The sequence below is a fragment of the Drosophila sechellia genome, chromosome 2R (genome assembly GCF_004382195.2).
Source record: "Drosophila sechellia strain sech25 chromosome 2R, ASM438219v1, whole genome shotgun sequence".
Taxonomy (NCBI): domain Eukaryota; kingdom Metazoa; phylum Arthropoda; class Insecta; order Diptera; family Drosophilidae; genus Drosophila; species Drosophila sechellia.
The window spans coordinates 13,011,877-13,032,290 of NC_045950.1; the positions used below are offsets into that span (position 1 = coordinate 13,011,877).

The window sequence follows — 20,414 nt, forward strand, 5'->3', positions numbered from 1 at the left end:
GCCCAAAACCGGCTGGATCGTGGCCATTGAACAAGTTTCGTTCAGTCGGATCAATTAGCGGCCAAGAGCGTCATGGGTGCTCCAGGGTCTGACGTTTCGGATCGCTATGGGTTTACTTATGTTAATCAGTTGGCCGCGATGCAAATGAGCGTTAACAGCGCTGTTAAATTTGGCTAACAGCGCGCCCAAAAGCTCGCTACGAATTTTTGCGCTCCAGAAAAGACGGCCAGTGCCAGTTGGTCAGAACGCGTTTGTGTCTCGAGCGAAGCGCACGTGCCGGGAAAGCGATTCAAATTGGCAGTGCCGCCAAGAGGCCGAAGGGAAAAAGCTGGGGAAAAACTGCCCCTACATTTTCCAGCAATAACAACAACAACAAATGTGTGAGTGAGTGCGTGCGAGAAGAAATCTTGTGTAACCCGGAGAGCGAGTAAGAGGGAGACAGCGACAGCTGGGAAATTCACCACACTCCATGGACATGGATTTTCCGCTCGTGTGAAAATACTCGCACGCTCACTACGTTTCGGTTCGCCAGCAAAGGCAGTTGCTCCTCGCATTTTCGCAGCCCGTGCGTGTAGTGTAGTGTAGTCTAAATAAGACCAATCAGACTAAGTCATCGGTCAAAAAGTCGATATGCACAAGTGCTTGAAACTAGACAAGTTACTACCGAATTCAAGGCACTATTAACCACAAGGAATTCTAATAATACCCCTCGGGATAATAACGGAAAAGCAGTCATAGCCATTATGGCCATTAAGCACAAAAAAGTGACATGAAAACGTGAAGGGGAATGTGTTCCACAAATGGAGAAGAAAATAAAAAAAACGCGCTAACGCAAGTCGCGCGGAAATGATAGTAACTGTTGCATTTCGCTCACAAAGACTATCATAGTTGTGTTTCAGTCAAGTCCTGAATTGTTCTTTATGTGGTTTAGTTTGCGGTTTCAATCAATGCTGAATATGTTGTATGCGCGGTAGCAAAAGAGTTTCACTTACTGCTGATTAGATAATTAAATGTTCATCTTGGAATGATGAAAATGTTCTTTCTTCAAAATGTTTGAATTAGTTCATTACTTAAGTTTAACCAATTATTTTACAATTAACCAACATTTGTTGATTTAATTAAAACTCAAAGGAAGGCTAATTGACATATGACTTATTTATTTTAAAATTCTCAGCGTGTTATCATATTATAGGAACTTGTTAGTCACAGGGCAGACTGCATATGTTTACAGGGAATGGCCCCATCGAATCCCAAGTGGTCGCACCTGCACAGGTGAGAGCAGTGGCCAGCAAGAACGTGTCTGTTAGCGAAGCACACAAAAATTGGCGTTGCAAATATTTCAATAAAGCTGAAAAACAAAAGCAAAACATTGAAATAAAAATTATTTCGTTTGCACATCGCTTTTTTATTTGCACGCGCGCTCAATCTTCGTCACATTTTTTTTCGCTTTTTCATATTTTCTCCGCCTCTCATTCAACAAGCTGGGAAAAATTACATTATTTGCCAGTTATTATTGGGCCCATGTTCCGCCGAAAAGGTGCCCATTCACCACCCATCCACCCAAAACCCCTTCCGAAATTCTTTTGTATAATCAAGCGGCGGGGCATTAAAATTAATGCTAATTATGAGCTTGTTTGTCGCCGGTGACATGTGCTTGAGTTTTTGTTTAATTGCTGCACTTGTTATGAGAAAAATCAATTGAAATCGATGCGACGGACGCGAGTGAAAAATAATTAAGCAAACGGCGAACGTGCGGCCAGTGATTAATAAAATTATGCAAATCGCCTTTTGGGCAAATTAAAGCGAAATTCTCAAGTCCAGTTTGGTTTTATTATTATTTTTGCTCTCTCTCTCTCTCTCGCCCATTATTAACGTTAGATGGCATTTAAGGCCTAATAAAAACACGGCGACAACAAAAACTGAAAATCAATAAACACAAAGCCAGCAAAAAGTACGTAACCAGCAACAACAACACCCAAATGCAGCAACAACAAGTGAGCAAGTTAAAGAACCTTTGCGATTTGTAAACGCTGCGAAATACCCGTTGTGCAGAAAAAAAAAACCAACAAATAAACAAAAAAGCAACAAGAACAAAAAAAAAGCAAAAAAAAGAACATTTAACAACAATGTCGGAGGGCAGCGATAACAACGGGGATCCCCAGCAGCAGGGGGCGGATGGGGAGGCGGTGGGCGAGAACAAAATGAAGTCCCGCCTCCGCAAAGGAGCCCTCAAGAAGAAGAACGTCTTCAATGTCAAGGATCACTGCTTCATCGCCCGGTTCTTCAAGCAGCCCACGTTCTGCTCCCACTGCAAGGATTTTATCTGGTGAGTGATTCGCATCCTTAAAGTGGCATCCTTACGCATCCTTCTTATAGAACCCATTGCATGCACCCGGGGAAAAACTAGCTTACCATTTAAATCAATATTGCAAACTATCGTTTGCAACTATAAACAAGTGTTATAAGGGATTATTGATCCTATCATGACCTAAACCAATCCTCTTGAGAAAAAGTACCAAGCTGATCCTAGGATCCTATCCTATTTCGTATGGGTAGCTCATATTAAGATCATTATTCTAATTAACCAATGATTTTCTCCGGGTGTACAAGCACATATAGAGAGAGCTATCCCCATATATACGACCCACTCCGCTCGACGGCACTTGTGGGTCTACCAAGGCATGGCCAGCAATGCGTCCACATAACATCAGTGGCGGGAATCGATAAATGTATATTGACATGGCGAACGAGCCGAAGAAACAATGGGGGAATAAAGCAAATAATAGGAACACACAGCAGCAAATACCAAAAAATACACAAGAGGCTCAATTTTCAAAAATGAATAACGTACTAAGACTTATTTAATCTGAGGTTTTAGTTTTTTAGCACACATAGGCGTACAAATGTGCAAGCAATCTGGCTTAAATGCAAGCCAAATAGTTCTCTGTGTGCAAGGTTTAATATTCAGCATAGAATATTTAAAATGTTTATGTTTTTTAATTAAATGAAATGCAGGAATTTCTTAGTCAAGCATTTTAGCTAAATGTAAAAATACCTCAGAGAAAAACATTTGCAAAATGTATGTAAACAAATAGTAGCTAATTGCCAGAAAAATAAAAAAGAACAAATTCAGTTAGATTTCTGCGAAAAGCCTATAAAAATGTTTTAAAGGGAAAATTAAAAAAAAAATAGCAGTAATATATGCAACAAGCTTTAAACACACAAGTCAAGTTATTACGCTGAGCTACTTTTTGGCCCAAATTTTCAGCCAAAATCTACAGAAGGCCACGAAAAACAGAAGCCAACCTGTGTAATACTTAATGCAGGTGAGGCTGCCGAAATCTGTTTTAATCCATTGTTGCTCCCAAAGCAAACACAAACAGAAGGGCAAGGTAGAAATGAACTGGGAAATTGGGTGGAGCAGCCTGTTTACTCCTGGAAGTCCTGGCAGCGGCTCACTTCCTGGCCTGCCAGCCTCACCACCACGACTTATAAATCAATTTCATGAGCATTAAATTCACCTGCGAAACATCAGATTCGTGCCTCTGCGCTGAATTTCTATTTGTTGACATGAGTTTTGAAATGAATTTTGGTTTTTACAGCGGCTATCAGTCGGGATATGCATGGATGTAGGTATTCCTAAAGGATATATATATTCTATACCCAACCAACCATTTGTTTAATGCTAGAGAATCTCGTTAGAATCGTAGAATCACTCCATCGATGAAAATTGTAGTGCCTTTCGGCCACACACAAATTAATTAATTCGCCACTCAACTTTAGCAGCCAACCACAGACACTTTGACGAGCAATTCCAGTGATATTAATGCATATTTAATAAACAAACACATTCTATCTTGCCGCAAAGTGTCATAATGCCAGAGCGTTTTCGTTGACAATTTAAAGCCAGAGACTAATGAATGGGGATATAGAAGTCAATTCGCTGGCATAAAACCGAGCCAATTTATTACGCCTGTCTTGTGACTCTCTCGTCGAATCGCTTTGGGCTCTTTAGCTAATTGTCGGCCAAGACATTTTGGCAATAATTAAATTAATTGCTGTTTAAAATGCTTCACCAGCCGCCAGCATCATCGATCTGTGCCCATAATCGGGGTGGGGCCAAGACCGAAATTTTGGCAACCAGCTACCAGTTGTCCAAAAAAAAGGAGAAAAAAACGAAACGAGCGGAAAACAAACAAAATAAAAAAAAACACCGCGCACTGCATCATTATTACACGTAATTAACGCGCTTTGACAGCAATACCAGCGAACAGGTTGAACGCCACGCCCCCCGCCGCAAACGCCCACTTTTTTTGGGGGTCTGCAGCTAATTAACAACTCCAGTGGCTGTTAGACTTGGTTTCGACTTTTAATTAATAGTGCGGGGACTTTGGGGGCACGCAACAACACACACACACATACACAGAGCGCTCGGTGTTGGAAAAAGGCGTTGCAGGCACGTAGCTGAGCCACTGGGGGGCGTAAAGTGGGTGGTGCCACCAGCGGGCGGGTGGGTGTAGCACGGTGGGTGGTGGTGCGCTTGCGGTGGCAAAGTGTCAGCCGCCTTCTTTTGCGGGTAGCAGGTGAAACATTTGCCATGTTTACGGCACGTCATTTGCATAATAGGGCGGAAACCGAAAAGGTCACGATGGAAATTCCAGATAGCACCTCCAAATACCCTGAACATATCAATTAGCATTTTTCAAATGATAAAAGTGATAGATACCCAAAGGGATTTCATGATAAGTGCACTTACTTGGAATCACATCGGGAACAACTTTAAATGGAAATTCAGTTTTGAATTCAAATTGGTAGCACTTTTAAAAGTTGCATCAAAAATCGGGAACTAAGATAAGATATGCATCTGAATTCAAATGGCAACTGGCTTACAAAGAAAACTGGTTGACAGCAACATTATTTCATTACCAATTTGTTTGACCAAATTAGGTAGTTCCGAATAATAAAATAAAATAATTAAGTGAGTAGACAAATGCAGGCCAGACTAAGCTCTTCGCTTGATTAATTAACTTAAATAGCAAACATTCTTAACCCCGTGCCTTTGTGCCGGTTTTTCAGCGTTGTCGGAAAATATGCGCTTAATTAAAAATGGAAATGCACAAAAAACAGATGCCGTGAAAAAAATGATTGTGAGTGGACAAAGGGGGAAAAAACGAATCATAGTATAACTGCAGGCGCGGGAAAATTGCTTTTTCACTTCATTTGATGGGCAAACAAATACGGAAAACACCCAAAGGGTGGAAAACAGCGAGCGGCGAAAAGCCAGAAACAGACAACCTGTTCAGACAAAAGTTTTAAATTTAAATGCAAAATAAAAGTGAATATTAAAAATTGAATTATCTGCAAATGGAATTATGAAACGAGCCACAATTTCGCACTCGTTAGCAGCGATAACAAATCGGCCGATTTGGCCAATTTGTGTGAATTGTCCAAGTGGTTACGACCTAATCGGATCAACTTTGCCATGGCTTAACGGACCGAACTTTAACCGGGTTTTGGGGTCCATTCGTGCTGAAACTTATTCAACTGCAGTTGCAAAAGTTGGCCAAACTTGATCCTTCTATTATTTATATATACTTATACTTGTACGTATATAAATGTGCGTTTTCCCACCGTGCATGTGAATAATTTGCCTTGTCCCAAATTGCAAACTGGACTCAGCCGGGTTTGGGGTTGGCAAAGCGGTTTGTGGTCAAGTCATTTATGGTCTAGGGCTGGGTCTCGCCTGGAAGCCTGGCACGTGAGCCTTTTGGCCTTTTGGCCCCCACAACGGGTTACGCCCATTAACCGGTAGCCCAGAAATGAAATGGCTTTCTGAATGGCTTTAAGTTTTTAGTTTAAGCTGCCAAGTATTCGGAATAGGCATGTCACGTTCCAAATAGAAACCTAATTATTTAAATGTTTAGTCTTTAATGCTTGGCTTAAGCACCAAAACAGCTAATGACCAGAAACAAACCTTTAAACATTAAAAAACATCATTATTCAAGAAGTATTTTTAAGGCATACTTGTAATACTTTTACTTAAAACCTATTCTATATAATTATCCATTATAACCATATATCTAACAAAAATCCCATCAGCAAATTCATATTAATATTTATATAAATAGTTACATTTATATAAAGTAGTTTATTCCGAAACAAAACAGTTGATCGAATTGTAAAACAAAAATTTCATACCAAACTATTTAAACTAGATTAATTATGTTGATTATCACCTTAATTTGATGACATACCCCATTCACGTAAATAATTAAAGAGCTAAGGGTAAAAGGTTTATTTTGAGTTGTATCCATTCATTTTCCAAGCCATTTTTATATTGATTATTTTAAGCGGCCCATGGGGCAGCCGATTTCGAGTAGCATATTGATTAATGGGAAATTAAATATTTATGCTAATTGATGCGATGGCTGTAACGTAACAATTCGCCGACGAATATGAATTGACCCAGTGGTTTTGATCCGTTTTTTTTTTTTCAGGGGCTTCGGAAAGCAAGGATTTCAGTGCCAAGGTAAGGGTTCATCTCGAGAACTTTGAGCTCCGAATAACCCGTTCTCCGGTTGCAGTTTGCTCCTATGTGGTGCACAAGCGGTGCCACGAGTACGTCACCTTTATCTGCCCGGGCAAGGATAAGGGCATCGATTCGGTAAGTGCGCAGCAACACATATGCTAAATAGGATAACCATATATACGTATATGTACATATATATACGCAGGATAACAACACCCAACTGCATTTCCATGTGTGAGTAAGGGGAAGGGGGCCTTATTTGCATTGCTTTTAGTCTTTGTGGGCTCTGTCAAATTAAACTGTCATTTGGATTTTCGGTTATGCCGGGCTCCGTCCGTCTGTCCCAAAAAGTCCCAGCTGTCATGTCCTTTTTCGCCGACTCGCCTGTCAACTTTGCTTTGCCGGCTAAGCAGACTCGGGCTAAAAATGCGAAATGTTTTCCCCTGTCCGACCGGGGTTTTCCTTCGCCCCTGGGTTATGGAAAATGTCATTTGGATTTTTCCGCATACAGCAAACTCTCTACGCTGTGTATTTATTCAGGCAAACCGCAACACGCAAAGAAATGGATTACCTTCGATTTTAAATATATATATCTTTACCCGTAGTATCTTAATAATAGTAAAACTTGCATTACCGCACAATAAATAAGCTTACAACTGTTAGATATATAATGCTAGTATCTTTCTTTTAAATTTTCTTGAAGTGTAAAGCTGTGTGTCCAAGTAAAAATGTTGTGATGGCTCGACGGCAAAATATGGCAGAAATATATAGAGAAAAGAGTCTCAGATGGATTGGCTTTTAGGGTGGCATGGATGGATAGCTATGAAATAAAGTAGTTTTTTCCGAGCTTCAATTTCGGTTCGCCTTCCTGGAACCACCCACATGGAAATGCAGAGTAGAGGGATATATTTAGTTAATAAAAAAAATCTGTTGCAAACTTACACTGAACTTATGTAGAGTCTGTCATTTGTTATGATTTCAATGCGAAAGTTTGCAGCGAACTTGTTAATTTGTCATTGTGCTCTGTTGATTTACCAAAAAAACAAAATTTGTGTTTTGTATTCTTTTCCATGTGTGCATCCACCAAAATCAAACCAAAAACTCAATTCGCTGTCCAACTCACGCTGTCACGAAACCACGCACCAAATATATATATATTTAAAAACCACAACAAAACAAATCGAATACGTAATCGAAATTGAAATTGTTGCAACCAACAAACAATATATATATATATTATAAAATGTAATCGAATTGACAATCAAAGGACTCACCAAAAACTCAACACAATTTCGAGCCATTCACATACGCAGGACCCACGTTCTGCGATCATTGTGGGTCCCTGCTGTATGGCATTTACCACCAGGGTCTCAAATGCTCAGGTAACCTCTGACCCCTTAATGCTAGAACCCTTTATTTGTAACCCAAATAAGTGTTTTTCCCCTCCGGCTTCTAACTTCTATCTCTCTAACCACAAAAGTTTTCGCTTCTCTCTTTCACTTAACTTTTAATCCTTTTCCAAAAATAAAAAAAAAAATAAAAACCCCCGACTGACAGTGTAAATAATGATGATAATGTGTGCGTGAATGTGTGTGTGTGTGTGTCTGCGTGGGAATTAAATTTTAAACGCAATTTGACCTGGTCAACAGCACGGAGAAAGAAACTTTTGTAGGCCCTAAAAGTTAATTATTTAAATTGTTTAACCTACAAACACACAGATATACATGTAAGCAGGCCGCACCTTTTGTAAATATGTCGTTACACCCAGCAAAGACTTCCTTTTTTCCGTATTTTGTTTGCTTGCTCTTCACTTTCCCGTTTGCGAACCGCACTGAAAGTTTCCTCCGTGTTCCACGTGTAACCCACTTTTCCGGCCACCTTTCCGCCCACTTTTGCCCCGCCCGATTTTCAGGTCCTAGCCTGGGGAAAGCATAAATGTTTGAAATTCTTTTTGCATTTGCTACTAAACCTAACGTATTTCTATATATAAAATGAATAAGAAAATTCTATGAAAATGTAAAGCTTTCATTTAGTAGCTGATACATTAAGCATTTGATTCTAGAAAGACAATGAGTGGTTAGAGCGAACTTACTTAAGTAAATTGATCATCAACCATATTTTCCAATAACGCCAAAATATCTTACTCCTTGCTTTAGCAAAGAGTTGCCCCCTAGCTAAATGTAACCCACTTTTAGTTAGTATCCTGTAAACCTGTCTTCCATGTGGCTTGTTACTGGGTCTCGCACTTAATTGAGAGCCATGGCAACTGGCTTAATTAGAACGAGTCAAGTGTAAACACCAATTGCAGAGACAATGAGAATTGGAAACTCGAATGTCACATTCAGCTGGGCTGCCAAGTGTGATGCTGTTGCCATGGTAGCCTCCAATTGAATTTTCCCATGGGAAATGCTTAACTTACTTCGCTCACTCACTCAATATGTGGCTTTTCCTTTCTCATGTCATGTGTATGTGAAATACAATCCGGTCCAATGAACCTAGACGTTGCCATTTCCGATTGTGCCTTTTGACTCCTTATTGTCGCCTTTCTGCATCAAATCGGATTAAATTTATTGCGACAGGTGTAGGCAAATCAATTTTCGCCAAGCCAAGATTTGTACCTTAGATTGAGAGTTGATTGTGTTTCGTACTTGAAGCGGAAATTGAAAACAAATGCAGTTAGGCCCATTAAATGCTATCAGATGGCAGTCTGGATCCGCGGCGATATAACCGCACTTACTAGCCCATATGACCGCCCCCAACTTCTCTTATCTGGCCTGTCGGAATAAATGACAAGGCAATTTATATTTGCCAACACCCACCCCACCAACTCCACCCATTCGTTATCGGCTGGCATCAGTTGTTAATATGCTGGCAGTTATAGTATATATACAGTGGCCATGTACGTTGGCCTTTTATATACCAAAAAATTACGCTCAATGGCGTGATGGAAGCTGCCATTCCGCTGGAGCAGGATGATGATGATGATAGCGATATGGAAAAGTGGGGCTTCAGGATTTCCCGATGGCATGGGCACAAATTTGTTAGGTGACAGCGAGCGACGCAAGGAATGTTGTGATAAATTTGCGCTGCAAATATTTTTTACAAATTTTGTGCTCTGGCACGTGGCAAATACATAAGTAGGCGTCAAATGGGGGCGTGTTAGCCAAATGAAATTCTAGCTGCGTGTGTGTGCGTGGGCCATGAGATTTATTGGGAAATGTCTGACGGGGCAGGCGTTTGTTTACGATGCTTTCATGTGGCAGATACTGTGACGTAATGATAAGAATAAAGCACACAATTTCAAACAGTCGAGCTTCATTGGCTTGAACTTTTATGCCCGCCGAAATAAATTGGTTCACAGCATACATATTTTAAATCAATTGGCTTACAAAGTTGAAGAGATTTTCTTTTAAGACACTTTTTGTAAACTGGAAATTTACTTGTTCCTCATATATTTTTAAGTAATCAGACAAAATAACAAAATCCTTGTTTGTTATGTCTTTCCGAAGTAAAGCTAGAAGTTTCTGCCCACAGGGCACGTATGATATATATACATTACCCCCAATGCCATTGGTGTTCCACTTTAGTTACCCCAAATTCCGCAGTGTCCGGTTCTCGATGCGGATGTCAACACCTGTGGCTATCCAGGGCCCCTCAAAGGCGATTCCAATTGGAGGCCGCATACACACACACGTGTTTACCTTCAGTGCGATTGCATTTTGTCCAAACAACTGTCCCACCACCACCGCCCACAAGGCCCACCCAACGCGGCCTTGAGCATGCCCGCCAAAGTATGCAACAACTTTTTTCGCTGCGCCGCTGCCAAGTCCGTTCGTTTGTGTGTCTGAGTGTGCGGGCGTATGTTTGCTGTTCGCTGGTGTTTGTCTTTTGGTAGCGAAAGGATATTAATGGCTGAGCAGCTGTTGAACCTTGGCAGAGACAAACAACAAATTGCTAAGGCGCCCCCGAAAAAAAGAAAAAGTTGGGGCATGGAAAGCCGAGTATATAAGGGGAACCACTCAGTGGATGCTCATGCAGGCACATAATGCTATCAAATGTCCTTGCCTGGGGGAAGCACCCACCGCAAACTGACACAACAATCGACTCGGTTGTGTGGGTGAAATACTAGCCACCCACAAAAGGAAATAGCCTTAAAGTTTTCCGCCAATGTCACGTGTGAGAGAATACTTTTTGTGTGAGTGTAAGAGGTCCTTGCAAAGGATTAGGCAGCATTTGTCTCTGCAACCTTCGCCGGTTTACTTATGTTCTTCTACTGTGCAATGTACATATATGTATATGTTTGTGTATATGTATCCACTCATCACACTGCCACCATAAACCCTCTTCCATTTTCATTTGATTTCGCTGTTTGCGACATGTGACGGCCAACTTGCAACTCAATTAACGTCGCGTTTATTTCATTAGCACGAAAGCAAAACTGCAGCAGTGGAAAGGATCAGAACGAAAACCCAAAGTGGGCGGAGTTTCATGTGTTGAGAATGCATATGAAAGTCTTTAATTATGGGTCTCAAATATCTATTGCCGAGTTTTGAAATTTAATCAATCGTCTATTAAAAGTGAAACTTAAATATTGATTAAAAACTTCGAAATTAGCATTAACGTACATGAACTCATCTTATCCACTTTTTTCATGAGACATAGTTACATAGGTATTTTCATCTCCAATTTTAAGTATAATTATATAAACACCTTTATTAACGTATCTAGTTGTTATCAGCTTCTTGTTGTTCATTTTGTGTGACCATAGCCCATTTGATTTTGTGCTCCTTTGTGTTGATTTGCAATTACACCTGTGTTATGTACATAGCTATATCGAACACCTGTTCCTATGCCCTGCGTTAATTTTCCATTAGTTTTCTCTTCAAATTCGAATTCCAAACCGAACTCGAATACGGTCAGGCGCATCAAATGCCCCACAAATGGCAGAATGTCACCTTCCTGTCGCCGACGTTCTGCGATCATTGTGGCTCCCTTTTGCACGGCATCACGCACAAGGGTCTCAAGTGTCGAGGTAAAGTCCCCCAAAATGGTCCACCATATATAGCCACATATATACTATACATATATATACTATATAGTATAACCTGCTTTGGCGCCGAAAGTGTCTCAGATCATTTGCATTTTTCGGTGGCGTTGCCGCAGAGTTTTTAGATTGTTGCAATTTACAATTAGCAGTGCTTTGTTTTCGCTCAAGTGTGCACTTGTATTTGTGTTTGTCTTTGCCACAGTGTGCATGTGCGTTTGCGTGTGTGTGAGTGTGTTTGTGTGGGTGAGTGTTTTGCACACTTGGGCGAATTGTTTGTTGTTGCTGTAGTGAGTGTCGCTGACAAGTTTCCACCAGCTTTTCCCGCATTTCCCCCATTTTATTTGCCTTGCCAGCTGCCTGCACTTGGCTTCCTTTTCATTTTGCGTTGACATTCTTAAAAACTTGTTAATTTTCACGTTATTGCAAATGCATGTCAAGTTTGCAAAGCCACTTAATATATGCTTACTAATTTTAAAGGCCCCACAAAATATTTGCGGACTTTTTACTTTTAGATTCCATGCCTAGCATACACTTGTTCCATTTAGCGTAGAATTCTATAAAAAAAAGTTATCTTATTATGTCTTCTGGGTAATCAAATAATTGATTTGTGACCCATTGACCCAAGCAAATACATACAAAGACCTGACCAGCTGCAAATGTAAATGTGTGAGTGGAGTGGCAAGCTGGTTTATAATTGAATTGTTAGGCTTCTGCTCTTAGTGTCATTAAAATAAATGGTAAGGAAATTATTTAAGATTTTTAAAATGTGTTCAATTCTGGCCTTAAATTGTTTTTTAATCAACAATTGAACTAATAGACATCTAATAATATTTTTTATGGCTTATTCATCACTAGAATACAATGCATTATTTGAAATAAATGGTTAGCATGGCCAGTACCATAGGAATCTGAAGGAATTTATATAATTGCCCTGTCGAATGAGTGAAGCTAATCCAAATTCTGAAAATTTTTCACACCAATAAAATAAAATGCCCTTGCAAACTCAAAGTCAACCCAGTTATATACTTTACACAATGAACTGCTTTTCGAAGGTCCTTGTGCTAGCAGCCATTCTTTTCCTAAGCATCGGATCTGGCTGGTCTCAGGCGCCCTTTAGGAGTCAGTATTATTATTAAATAATATCTGTTCAATTGGATCGGCTAATAGGGAATTATAAATATTTCAGAGTGCGGCAATGGCATCGGCTATTGTACATCAGTTCGCACCCGATGCAGGGCCATAGCACCGCCCACTGAATGCGGCCCAAAGGAAAAGTGCTGCAAGAGGTAGTTAAAGAACCTATTTCAAAGTGAGCTGAGTTTTAGTGAAATATAAAGCACAAACTTTCTCATTTGAAACCTCTTCTTGGGTATTACTTATTCCTGAACAGGATATTTTGAATTAGTATTGTCAATTGGAAACCCAAATATTTAATGGTATTTAGTCAGGCTTCCCATCTTAGCAATTACAGTTTCTCAAGGTAAATTCCGCTTTTAGTAAGCAGTGCTCTCAGAATCTTCTATTAAATAAAATGTGGTTGCTGAATGTGGACTCTACCTACATGCTCTTCATATTTTCTAGAATGTGGCAAGGTGTACTGTGTTTCAGCTCGCTGATACGCCAATTATTTAAGTATGGCGATCTTTCTTAAGGTTTAAAGAAGCTAGTCCACAATAATGGTTGTATTATTCAAGATCTCAGTACTGACTTTAATTTTAATTCTTTTCATTGGATACGGTTTCCCTGGAAAGTTAGCTAGAAGTACAAGTTTTTTGATTTTTTAATTGATTTATATATTCAGTTGAATTATTTTTTAAGCTTGTGGAATAGGACTGTGTGTATCTGTTACAAATAATTGCAAACAGGTATCCAATAAATGCGTAAGAAGACGAGAAAAATGCCGAGAGACTGGAAATGCCTATAAATTATTTATTTATGCAATAAATTTTCCATAAAAAAAAAACGAAATAAATAAAAATAAACGTCGATGTCTTCTAAACATTTTATGGATATGGATAAATAACGCCTTGCAAAATCTTTTAAAACAATTATCGATTGGAATTAAAAGAAGGATAGAAGCGAGTTTATTAGCCAAGAAAAATCAATTTTATGGTGTAATTATAGTCAATTGCAATTATCATGGTACAATTCATCTACCATAAAGCAATCAGATAGATTTAAATTATTTCTTGTATTAGACAAGAATGGTTCAGGTTTCGATGGTTTTTCTTATAATTTTTTTGCTGTCCATGATAAATTACTCCACTGCTCCCAATCACCGTAAGTGTTCTACCAATTTCAACAATAGTTGCGTTAACACACAAGTCTTACAAATATTTTAGCTGATTGTGGTCCAGCAGGTCGCTGCTACACTGTAAATAAACACTTTGGCAGTTTTAGGCAGACAAGATGCGTTCCTTGCAAATATCGTCCTTAACGTCCAAATTTACAGAATCAGTTGAATAGTCAAAATTAAAATTGCAGTTAAGTACCTAAAAAACATGCAAAGATGTAACAACAACTGATAAATAAATAAAATAAAAGTAAAATATATTTCAAGAGAGATAAAAGAATGAGCAGAATTTAAATGTTAGTAAATACAACTTACTTCACAGAACTACAAACAGTTTTATGTAGTGTGTGCAAAAAGCAAAAAATATTAATGTATACCATGCAAAATGGAGGCCACATTATGAATACACACACATATCTGTGTGTTTCTGTTCTGTTCGTTGAATTTCGCTCCACCACTCCAAAAGGAACCCTTTTTTGCGATTGTGTACACATTTTTGCACATTCTGTGCTGACCAACATGCCGCAGGACCGCCCAGTAAAACGTTTCTTAAATATCACGCATACGCAGCGGGGGCCCGAATGAAATTAAGACCCTTTCAAGGGTGGCGGGCGGTAAGCAAAAGTAATTTTACACTTCACCAAAGCGAAATGTTGCCAAGAGAAAAAAAAGCGCAAAGGGAAAAGTCGAGAAAAGCGGATATGTGAGAGGAAACTGAAGCAATCGGCCAAAGCAGAATGATGCCCTGTGATGACCGATGATGTGGCAAGTGCTTTAATTGAAAACAAAACGTATTTCATGAAAATGAATAGCAATTCGATTAAAGCGAATAATTTCCAATTCAACGCTTGCCACTTGTCAGAGTCAGAGGAGAGGCTTTTATCGGCGAGAAGCAACAGTTTGTCAATTTCCGCTGGCAGTGAAATGGGGAAAAACAAGCTCTAATGGGACCGATGGGTGAAAAATTGGTTTCGGTTTTTTTACTGATTGGGTCGGCCAGAGTGCCCCTACATGACAGATTAAGCGATTCACAGGTAAACTTTGTTTTCCAACGACAGACAAGGTAAGTACTACACATTAGTTCTGTGTGCGCGACTGTACCTCACTTTGCTGCGTGTGCGAGACTGTACCTCTGTACGTGTGTGTGTGTGTGCGTGCGTGCTATGTTCCACTTCAACATCCAAGTCATGCCTATCAATCCCACTAACCAAACTCTATAAGCAAATCCCCCCACTCCTTCGCCACTATACTTTACAACGACCAATAGTTGAGATTTAAAAACCTTTTCTCCCACGCCCCCAGCATGTGACATGAACGTGCATGCCCGCTGCAAGGAGAACGTGCCCAGCCTATGCGGATGCGATCACACGGAGCGGCGGGGTCGCATTTATCTGGAGATCAATGTCAAGGAGAATCTGCTAACTGTCCAGAGTAAGTGGGCCTCAAGCCATGGGGAATACACATTTAAGCCGCTTAAGCATTGTTACCAATTATGGCCGCACAGTCTAAGTTTTGTATTTCGTTTCTGCCCGTGCCCGCCTTTGCGGCGAGTGAGCGGGCGAAAAGTTTACGGAATATTTGTATGTATGTATGTGGGGGCAAGTGAAAAAATTGTATGCCCGGGGAAGCCGCAAAGTTTCCCAAGCAACGCGCTTAAAATGTTACATCTTCTCCACAGTCTTTGCGCCTTTTGAATTCATCCATGGCTCTGCGTTCCGTTTCGTTTCGTTTCCTTTCCTGCTGGGAGAACACTGCTTCACGGCCGAAAGTTGCAAGTCCTCTGGGCTCCTGGGAAAATTGCTTACGATTTGCATTAATTCATTATGCGCGCTTAAGGAAATTCTCCGTATTCGTTCTCCTTCGTTAGCCGCAAATGCCACATAATGAATACTAAGCTAGACTGCAGTTGCAGAACAAAAGAGTGAAACGAGCTGCTCCAGGGGTGTCCTCCAGGACACAATGCTTTGTCCGTGCCCAGGAGCATGTTTCACGTAATTTCCGTAGCTGCTTTGTGCGAGGAGTTTTCACTCAACCGGGATGGGTCTTAATTGACTGCTTATGCCACAGCTGTTTGCACCGCCCACATTCCATTGTCCTGCTTTTCAGTCAAGGAGGGTCGCAATCTCATACCCATGGACCCAAACGGACTGAGCGATCCCTATGTGAAGGTGAAGCTAATTCCAGATGACAAGGATCAATCCAAGAAGAAGACTCGCACCATTAAGGCTTGCCTAAATCCTGTCTGGAATGAGACACTCACTTAGTAAGTTCCTAAAACCATTTAATCTAAATATGTGCTAATTAGTTGTTGGTTTTTGTTTTTTTCAGTGATCTGAAACCCGAAGACAAGGATCGACGCATCCTGATCGAGGTGTGGGACTGGGATCGCACTTCACGCAATGACTTTATGGGCGCATTGTCCTTCGGCATTTCGGAGATCATCAAGAACCCAACCAATGGCTGGTTCAAACTGCTCACCCAGGACGAGGGCGAGTACTACAATGTGCCATGTGCGGATGATGAGCAGGACCTACTGAAGCTCAAGCAGAAACCATCGCAGAAGAAGCCAATGGTAATGCGCAGCGATACGAACACGCATACTTCTTCCAAAAAGGATATGATCCGGGCCACGGACTTTAATTTTATCAAAGTTCTAGGCAAGGGCTCATTTGGAAAGGTGGGTACCTGACCAAAGCTATAAGATTTGTTATTAGGATGTTCGCAAATTACCAAGCTTGATTATTCAAACTGAAGATTGATGTGAGCATTCATATCCTTAGGTTTTGCTGGCTGAGCGCAAAGGCAGCGAGGAGTTGTATGCCATTAAGATACTCAAGAAGGATGTGATCATTCAGGACGACGACGTCGAGTGTACCATGATCGAGAAGCGTGTCCTGGCGCTGGGCGAAAAGCCACCTTTCCTGGTCCAATTACACTCCTGCTTTCAGACTATGGTGAGTTTATCTTGGAGGAACACATATATTTAATAAATATTTAAATTTTTTACAGGACCGTTTGTTCTTTGTAATGGAGTATGTGAATGGCGGCGATTTAATGTTCCAAATCCAACAGTTTGGCAAATTTAAGGAGCCAGTGGCTGTGTAAGTTATAATAATATCAATGTTTCTTACTTTTAGTTATTTATCTTGCTGCTTTTAGATTTTATGCAGCTGAAATAGCAGCAGGACTTTTCTTCCTTCATACCAAGGGCATACTGTATCGGGATCTGAAGCTGGATAATGTGCTCCTGGACGCCGATGGACATGTAAAGATTGCGGACTTTGGCATGTGCAAAGAGAACATAGTGGGTGACAAGACCACAAAGACTTTCTGCGGTACACCTGATTATATTGCTCCAGAGGTATGTTTTCAGCAATATAAAGATATTTTGAACAGTGTATATATAATTTCTTTACTTTCTATTAAGATAATACTGTATCAGCCCTATGGCAAATCAGTGGACTGGTGGGCCTATGGAGTACTGCTTTATGAGATGTTAGTGGGCCAGCCACCTTTTGATGGCGAGGATGAGGAGGAGCTGTTTGCCGCCATAACTGATCATAATGTGTCCTATCCAAAGAGCCTGAGCAAGGAGGCCAAAGAGGCCTGCAAGGGCGTAAGTTTTAATGCTCATACATAACCGATAATACCTCGTTTATATATATAAAAATGTTTATTTAGTTCCTAACTAAGCAGCCAAATAAGCGTTTGGGTTGTGGTTCCTCTGGCGAGGAGGATGTGCGTCTGCATCCCTTCTTCAGACGCATCGATTGGGAGAAAATCGAAAATCGCGAAGTGCAACCGCCATTTAAGCCGAAAATTGTAAGCCAAATGCATAATTACCTCTGACTCGGCGTTATGTTATCCGATTATTCTACAGAAACACCGCAAGGATGTGTCCAACTTTGACAAGCAGTTCACATCAGAGAAAACAGACTTGACGCCCACGGACAAGGTGTTTATGATGAATCTGGATCAGTCGGAATTCGTTGGCTTCTCCTACATGAATCCCGAATATGTTTTTAGCCCATAGATCCGATCTGATCCGGTCTAGTTTCCATGCTTCGCGTTGTGTCCCCTAAGTCTATTTTGATATTGATTACTAAAAAGACATCTTGTTAATCTTTGTTAAGTTTTCTGTTTGATTTTCAACCATTATATGTACATCTATATTTATTGAATTGTTAAGTTTTTAGTTAATTTTAAGATCTAGAAACTGTGAAACAGAGCTTTAGTTATGGAATATTCGAATACTGTTCAAAGGCACGTCCTTACCTCAAGCCAACAAAAAAAGCAATAAAAGCAACATGTCAAATACTTGGTAGCCTACCTATCACTCTGCATAGAACTTTGATCAATTCTGTCAGATTTTCAAAAAACAAAAACATTTCATAATAAGCATTTCAACGAGCTTTTAGCATGTGAATTTTCCATTTAGCCAACATCTAAGTGTTTTTTGTAGCCAATTAATCGATTTTAATAGTTAATACCGTGGAAAGGTCCCATCCATTTCTCGATATAGCCAGGAAATGAGAGACTTAGCAGTTTTGGGCCAGATTCAAACGTCATTCGATTGTAGTGCTAGCCCCGGCATTATGATCAAATCGAAAACGCGTTTAGGTGAGTTCGCCAAAGAGGGAAAAATCGAGGAGAACATTCAACATTCCCAAGATATTAAATACTTAAGCGCCGTATAATCAAAGAAAATTCGGTTCATTTTAATTCCATTAATATATGAATGTGAGTGTAAATTAATTTTACGTTTTATTTAAAAAGAAAACATTGCAAACACACGTATATATAGCTTGTCTATATATATGGCTGGCATAGAGTCTCAATGTACCATAACTAACAAATTGCATAGCAATAAGTTAAGCTTAGATGATACTTAACACTAAAGCTGTAAAACCTAAACTAAAAACTAAAACCGTTTGCTCCTAGTCAAGGGAAAACTATGTTAGATTGCTCTTGAGTCGGAAACTTTAGTACCTTCGCAGGAATCTAGCAACTAGCAACTACTGTTTAACTATGGGAAAAGACAATCTACTATAAGCATGTAAAACTATATATAGTCATCGTATATAGCCTAGACCGATTTCCAAATTAGCGCCAGCCGAGCTAAGCTTTTGTGCCTCTCGTAGCTATCTTTCTCTCATAGAAGAAACCTAAAATTCATGCCAAACGAGGCTATGCGTATTACGTAACTATAGGGAAATTATAAAATTATATGTGTCTGTCGATGGGAAATTTTTGTAGCCAAGCTAATTACGTAGGGCACAACAGAGTAACTTAAATGAGAATTAACATATAACCAGAATCGGTAAAGCTTAACAGTAGTTTAAACTAGTGAATTCGAGACGTGAAATGGATAAATATTTATTAACTTAAATATATTGAATTGTGTAACTCCGAACTTGAAGCATTTAAAACGTTTAATTTAACTATCCAGTTTGAAATCAAAATGTAATCTAAGCCAACAAGGTAGATCAAATGATATACTCGATCCCAATTCACGATGGATGAGTAATCATACTCACAACCACGATGAGTAGCACTTAACGTTCAACGCGGGGATAAATCAATTTGCTCGTATTTTAAAAAGTAAATGTAATGCATAATTAACATATATCTATAGATGTATATGTGTGTCTGAATTACTTTAATGACTTTCATGGCAAATAAATGAAGGAAGCGAAAACACTTTTCAAGTCTGTTCAAATATTGAAAATATTACAATTTAATGAAAATTAATTTTTATTATCGAACTATATACATATTGAAAAAGCATATTGGTAGGACTTTAACTGCATTAAAGTTTTATTTAGAGTCGACATTTTTACAAAACATATTTATGTAATTTTGATCATTTTCACGGTCGTTTTTTAAACCTAAGTCTCATACGTATGTATTTGAATTGCATATTAAATTAGTACAAACTAAATAGATATATAAACATATACATTAACATAATTATATCTATGAAATATCGATGTGAAATTACTTAAAAGATATAATACCATAAGATGTCACGCGAGAGAGAGAGCGAAAACTTCCAAACTAAACTAATGAATACTATTTTTACGTCTGAATAATTCACCCACCCAACCACGAACAGTCAGTCAGTGCTATATGCCTGTGCATATGTGCATCCACTATATACATTAACGAGTACACACAGTCCCAGGCTGGATATAATCTATAATTTATTGAGCCAAGCCAAACAAAGAGACAAACTCGAATAAATCAAACAAACGGCATTGGGCACACCACACACATACAGTACGAGTACCCGAAAGTAAATAAAAGTACTACTAAATGCATCTGAATCTCGTAAATGGAAAATGTTTATCTGGGGTGGTAATTCAAAAAACACTCGAGGTGTTTTTAACATGGTTAATCTAAAACTCGCACGCTTTTTAACTATTTTTTTAGCCACAATCCAGGCATGGGTATCCAAAATTCGAATTACATCCCAACCAGTTGATCATAAATTCACGGAGCCCAGCTAAGTATGCAACAACAAAAAAAAAAGAACGTCAGGATAT

The 20,414-nt window shown here is 39.5% G+C and overlaps 3 protein-coding genes across 5 annotated transcripts; all 3 read left to right on the forward strand.

Moving 5' to 3' along the window:
- Window positions 1-245: 245 nt before the first annotated feature.
- On the forward strand, window positions 246-20,204 carry LOC6609518 (protein kinase C, brain isozyme). Of its 3 annotated transcripts, none has more exons than XM_002034166.2 (15): window positions 246-380; window positions 1,879-2,326; window positions 3,603-3,629; window positions 6,498-6,529; window positions 6,585-6,664; window positions 7,797-7,911; window positions 15,172-15,300; window positions 15,976-16,132; window positions 16,198-16,546; window positions 16,650-16,823; window positions 16,879-16,970; window positions 17,029-17,230; window positions 17,297-17,485; window positions 17,551-17,691; window positions 17,750-20,204. In XM_002034166.2, exons 2-15 carry the CDS (start codon window positions 2,127-2,129, stop codon window positions 17,900-17,902), a joined length of 2,040 nt encoding a protein of 679 aa, XP_002034202.1. In that variant the 5' UTR covers window positions 246-380; window positions 1,879-2,126; the 3' UTR covers window positions 17,903-20,204. The 3 variants fall into 3 exon arrangements, with proteins under 3 accessions (XP_002034202.1, XP_032571294.1, XP_032571293.1); XM_032715403.1 differs by lacking the exon at window positions 7,797-7,911 and adding an exon at window positions 11,450-11,561; XM_032715402.1 differs by lacking the exon at window positions 3,603-3,629.
- LOC116800443 lies at window positions 11,809-13,132 on the forward strand. Its single transcript, XM_032715404.1, has 2 exons — window positions 11,809-12,695; window positions 12,763-13,132. Exons 1-2 carry the CDS (start codon window positions 12,566-12,568, stop codon window positions 12,864-12,866), a joined length of 234 nt encoding a protein of 77 aa, XP_032571295.1. The 5' UTR covers window positions 11,809-12,565; the 3' UTR covers window positions 12,867-13,132.
- On the forward strand, window positions 13,742-14,932 carry LOC116800444. Its single transcript, XM_032715405.1, has 2 exons — window positions 13,742-13,856; window positions 13,919-14,932. The coding sequence occupies exons 1-2, from the start codon at window positions 13,781-13,783 to the stop codon at window positions 14,011-14,013; spliced, it is 171 nt and encodes a 56-aa protein (XP_032571296.1). The 5' UTR covers window positions 13,742-13,780; the 3' UTR covers window positions 14,014-14,932.
- Window positions 20,205-20,414: the final 210 nt, after the last annotated feature.